The sequence below is a fragment of the Lonchura striata genome, chromosome 6 (genome assembly GCF_046129695.1).
Source record: "Lonchura striata isolate bLonStr1 chromosome 6, bLonStr1.mat, whole genome shotgun sequence".
In the NCBI taxonomy this organism is placed as follows: domain Eukaryota; kingdom Metazoa; phylum Chordata; class Aves; order Passeriformes; family Estrildidae; genus Lonchura; species Lonchura striata.
Window position 1 is genome coordinate 15,403,454 of NC_134608.1, and position 5,653 is coordinate 15,409,106.

Consider the following 5,653-nt stretch of genomic DNA (forward strand, 5'->3'; position numbering starts at 1 on the left):
CAGACTGTGATGACTTTGCGTGAAATATCTTCATCACCTGTGGGACAGGACATGAGCAGAAAAAGCATTGGTTACAGGATTGCTTACTCTGTCCATTTCTGTCCCCTTTATAAATGCAAAAAATTGAAAAACTAACAGAGTTTCAATTCACACTGAACACTGCTCTTGTAAAGCTTTGGAAAGTCAGGCAAGATTAATCCACTGGTGAAATTTCATGCAGTAACTTCCTTTACTGTCAGTTTAAGATCCCTGCCCTTGTCTCTTGTAGTGTGAACAGGGAATTGGTTTAGGTTAGAAAAATACTGGGTGGAGAGAAAAGGAACAAGAAATTGCAATATTAGTTCTGCCAGTGAAGGCCCTGTATTGGTAAGCAGAACCTGGAGAGATAGAAAATCACTGTGGAGTTCATGCATCTCTCACTTTCTGGGGCTGTGCAACAAAGGTCTGGGTCTTTACATTGATAAAAATCAGAATTCCTTGAAATCAAGTAAAAATGTAACAAAGCAGAGTTGTAGAGGGTGATGGATTCAGGTAGAGCTTGGTGGAGACCACTTCAGAGTTTGGTGTGCAGTGACAGCCCTGGAGACCCTGGCAGGTAGAAGGGCTCACAATCACCAAGTACATTAATAACTCCAGAAGTGGGATTTCATAAGTATCCCAACCTGGGAATTTCCCCCAAGCCAATATCTTTGTGTCTACAAAAGTCTAGCAAGTAGCAATTTCTTTTTCTGTCCTTGGAGAAACTAAAACTAGGTTTTAATGAGATAAATATGGAAAGCCCATTTCTTCTTTCAACCAAGAGACCTTCATTTCTATTGGGAGACCCAACAGAGTCCTGGTTGCTGGCAATGATCTGTCCTGAGCAGGAGTCACTGAGGCAGAGAGCACAGGTCTGGTGGGAACATAACACAGCTGTGGGAAGGATAAGTGCATGCTGTGCTCAGAAACTGAGGTGAGAAGAGTCTATATGTTAGAGAGGGAGACTGGTAATTGCAATGTTATTAAGTCCTTTCTGCTTGATCTTTAAAGCAAACCTTCACATACTCAGTTTACATTTATTTGCACTGAAATGGAGCCCACTACCTCTCCACTCCAGTCACTGACATACTATTTTGTGCACAATACTGAATCTGCACAAATTCAATGTGCCTTTAATGCATCTATCTACAAGTTACTGTGAAAAGAAAAATACTCCAGAACCCAGGCAAGCCAGGCTTTGTAATCAGATCAGTAATTCTAGTGCAAGGTAAAGTGGCTTGTTTCACTGAGTGTGATAGTTAGACTCCTTCAGAGATGATGACTTTATGTGAAATGTTCTAGGAATATTTCATGACCAGGTTACTGTACTTTTTTTTTTTTTTTTTTTTACTGCAACATGTGCAATTCACTTGATGTTCTTGTGCACTTTTTTGATTTTTTTTTATTTCATTTTGTATGAAAGTTTTTTCATTTACTTCTCCCTTCCTGTATTTATAAAAGCTATCGTGTTTTTAAAAGTTTAAATCTGCACTGTTCTAGTAAATAGCAGCTCTCAAATGTTATGTTTCCATCTTTCAAACAGCATATGAATAAACAAGCAGATTCTTAAGGACTATCAGCTGTCCTGAATAGCAACACCAACCATCAACAAGCCAAACACAAAAACATCCAGAAAAATTCTGAATCAATACAAGCTTGAATAATTAATAATTCCATTGTCAATCTCAGGGATGAGAGAACAGTAAGTATTGCTAAAGACGAGACAGAGTTGCTATTATTTGCAAACCTTTTGGAAAGTCTCACACATCCCCATTCAGGGATTTTGAATATACTTAACAATTGTCTTCTGTTCATTTGTGTTTTACTTCACTGCTGCTCCAGTTCAAAGCCCCAGCAAGGGCCACTGCCTGTCTTGGGTTGGGGGGGAGCTTCCATGTCACAAAGGATTTTGAAAAAATAACATTAGTTTAAATCTGAGTGTAGGAGCATAAATACCTGAGTTGGAGGTCATTTAGAATGGTCTGTTTTAATCCTTCATTGTAACTTTAAAACACACTATTCTACTAAATGGAAAATGTGCAGCAATATACATTCAAATAAAATGGTGTTTAAAAGAAGCAAAAGAATAAAACTAGGAATTTAATATTCAAAAGACAGAAACTTGGTTTGAACTCTCTTCTTCCTCTGGATTTCTTTAGAAATAAAATTTATACGGAGGCTATTCACTTTGCCAAGTATTTTAATTTTTACAGAAGTCCTTATTCTGGTGTGATCCACAACACTTAGAAATTTCCCTAATGAACTCAAGGAGGAACACTTAAGCACAGCAACTACTGCAATACCAGTAGTTTATTCCATGACCTGCTCTGGCCACCCAGATGCAAATCCAGACCAGTCCTAAGGAGGCTGCTCTGTATTGATAGTACTGAAACAGAGTTCAGCATCTGGCTGCATCTGGAATACGGCAGTAACACAGAGCTACTGATGTGAGAAAAGCCCCCCATTTCCATGTAAGAAAATTCCTTACCTACAGGACTGTAAATTAAAAGCTGTTGTTCTCCCACCTTTAACTTCAATGGCTTTGGCTTCTGTTACAATCCTTTTGGAGAGGGACAGAGTTTCCTCATGGATTTTTTGCAAAAAAGGGAAAGGCATCTAAGTATGTTCCAATCTTTACTTCTGGATCAAGACACAACCTGAAGTCTTTAACCCCTAGAGTGGCTCTTTAGCACCTCACACCTTGCATTTAGCTGCAAGTATGTGCTACCAGAGACATTTCCTGCTCTCTCTCCTACAGTCTGTACTGGCTTGATACATGTATCAAGTGCCATAGCAGGGAGAAAGCAATGAAAGCCATCTCTATATCTATTGTTCACTGCACTACACACACTAAAGACATTGTTTCCATAAAAGTGAACATTGGTAGGATATGTGAGGTTTGAAGAAAGAGTAACCCGTTTTCAGCCTGGGAGTCGAATCATAGAATATTTTAAGTTGGAAGGGACCCACAAGAAGCATCAATTCCAAGTCTTAAGTGAATGATTTATAGAGGGATCAAATCCATAACCTTGGCATTATTAGTACCAGGCTCTAACCAACTGAGCTAGATCATATCCTAATAAAAGTTGTACCTGGTTATATAATACCAAGGCCGTCAGAAAATACAAGATGATACTCTACAATTACTTCAGATGATAATTTTTTAATTACTACAATGCATTCAAATGAAGTATTTTCTGGTTTTCCCCTTGTAGAGATACCAGGAGTCATATAGAGCTATGCTAGTCACAGATCAAACCAATCAAGGCCACTTTTTATCAAGTCCTGGGAGATGTCCCCATTAGCTTCAGCAACAGCAGGTTCAGGCACTGGGAAATCATGGATGTCCATCCTTTGGCCCTTTTTTATCCCAAAATATACTTTTCTTTACTTCAGTGATTTACTCCAGTATAGCCAAATAGATACATACACCTGCAGTATTAAATATCTAATATTTCATGTTCTGTGTCTTAGTACCACTTTCTCCATGGGTTTAAGTGAAACCTAACTTAAAACACTTCATAATAAATTCCAATGCCAATTTGTTTAAAAAAAAAAAATTAGAAAAATACTAGGCAAAACAGCCAGGTCTTAATGATAACATCTTAAAATCAGACAAAATAAAAGCTAACTCTCAGCCAGAAATCAAGGCAGTCTATTTTTTACTTTTTCCTTCCACCACACCTAATGGTTTTGTATTAAACTAATAAGATCCCTCATTTATTCTGTTGATGCAGAGCAATTTGTGACATGGAAATTCATCCTGATTCCATTTGCACCAGCTTAACACTACCTAATATCCTAGCCCTGGAAGAATCACTTCTGATTTATATCAATTCGAATAGGCAGAGATTTCAGTCATATCTCCCCACCAGTTGCAAATCAAACTCATGTCTACCCAGTGGGGCAAAACTAAGACTGCATTTGCAGAATCACCAAAAAAAAATTACCTTGTTTCTTCCCTTATTTTTTTCTTTTAATTCTCTCAGTATTTACATAGAAGAAGAGCTTAAATCAATCACAAGTGATTTCTAGATCAAATACCACCCTTCCAGCAAAACGAAATGACCTGAATATCTTGACTTCCCTGGAATTGCTTTAAAATACAGAAACTCTTTGAATGCATTTAATTCATTCCATTTCAGTGCTGCTGCCGCAGGGCAGCCCCAGAAAGATGTTCCCACGTGGAGAGGTCTCCTAGGTGTTACAAGTGCGGCTAGGAGTGACCCGCAGCCCCGCTCGCCGCGGCTCAGACAATGCCCATCGATGAAAGAGACCTGCTCATGCTCCATGCCACCGGCTTCGCAAGGTTTATTCCCGATTTACGGCCGTGTGCGGAGAGTGCAGCCCAAGTAGCTTCCCAGCAGTTCCCAATTCCCTGCCGCCCGCCCACGAGGCACACGGTGTGATCCCGGCCTCCCTCCCCGGCCGCTGCCAGCAGTTCCTGCCCGAAGGCTGGCCGGGCGTTTCCAGCCCCCTCGGGAGCTGTCGTGTTCGGCATGACTCCCACACCCGCCCCGCTAAAGATACCCAAAAACGTTGAAGAGGGGAGGGGGGATGGCGGGCTTGGTGGGGATGGGTTTCAGAACCATGGGCCTGTAGAGTTTCTGCCCCTGGCCATCGGCCTCCTTGCAGAAGTGCGGCACCTCCGCCGGCAGCGTGGCCGCACTCTTCCTCCACAGCCCCAGCCCCGGGAAGGGCGAGGGGGGCAGCGCGCCCGGGGGCTGGTACACGCCTGGCCCGGGGCAGGGGAAGGGGCAGCAGGTCCAAGCACCCACTCGGCCCGAAAGGGGCCCGGCGGGCTCCTTCTCCCCGGCATGTGGCGCAGTGTCAGGGGGGCTCTCCGGGCCAGCAGCGTCTGGGCTCCTTTTGCTTTTCTTCCCCTCATAGGGAGGAGGGTCTCTGGGGGCCTGGAGCCCCTCAGGGCTGGCAGCAAAGGCTCTGGCCGCCAGGCTCTGGGCCGGCCGTGGCTCTTCCCAGAAGGACGCGGGGAGCTGTCGCTTCCTCATGGGCACCTGGTCCGGCCGGGCAGCCTCGGGTTTTTGCTCCTGCAAAACCCGTTCCCCGGTGAGGCTCTCCTCTGCCTCGGCTGTCTGCACCACCTTGTGGGGGCTGGGCTCAGGTGCCTCGGGCTGGGGGCCGCGGGCCCGGTCCTCCGCCCCCCTGCGCCAGCCGCACTCGGGGGCTTTGCTGGGGTGACACCGTGGGATCCGCGAGTACTTCTGCGAAAACCGCTTGAGCTGCTTCTGCAAATATTTTCTGTGGTCAACCGACCGGCGACAAGGAGCTGATTTATCCAGAGCCGCTTTGATGTCGCTCGAAGCCAGGTTAACGAAGTTCAGTAGAGTTTTTACCTCGCTGTCCGATGCCATCTCACTGAATGCACCGTGCAGAGTTTCCCATGAAAAGTTTATAATCCTTCTTCAGGCAAACCTGCGAAAAATGACAGGCAGACTTTTGAGCAAGAAGCTTTGGTTCAAACAGCGCTAAGCAAACGGAGGGAGGACATGTCAAACTTCCCGGCCACGCAAACAAGTTGTTCGCCAGCTCGCTCCCACGCAGGGAAGCTGCCGTCGGAGCGGACGCGTGCCCGCAGCCCACCGCCCCGCACGGCTGCCCCGCACACACCGGCACG

At 44.8% G+C, this 5,653-nt stretch overlaps 1 protein-coding gene across 1 annotated transcript; it reads right to left on the reverse strand.

Moving 5' to 3' along the window:
- Positions 1-4,538: 4,538 nt before the first annotated feature.
- Positions 4,539-5,390, reverse strand: FAM181A (family with sequence similarity 181 member A). The gene has a single exon (XM_021541292.2). The coding sequence runs from the start codon at positions 5,388-5,390 to the stop codon at positions 4,539-4,541; it is 852 nt and encodes a 283-aa protein (XP_021396967.2).
- Between the last annotated feature and the right edge of the window lie 263 nt (positions 5,391-5,653).

What these genes read in the sequence shown, in the direction of transcription:
- FAM181A (XM_021541292.2), bottom strand. Translation starts at nt 5,390, where the DNA reads ATGGCATCGGACAGCGAGGTAAAAACTCTACTGAACTTCGTTAACCTG.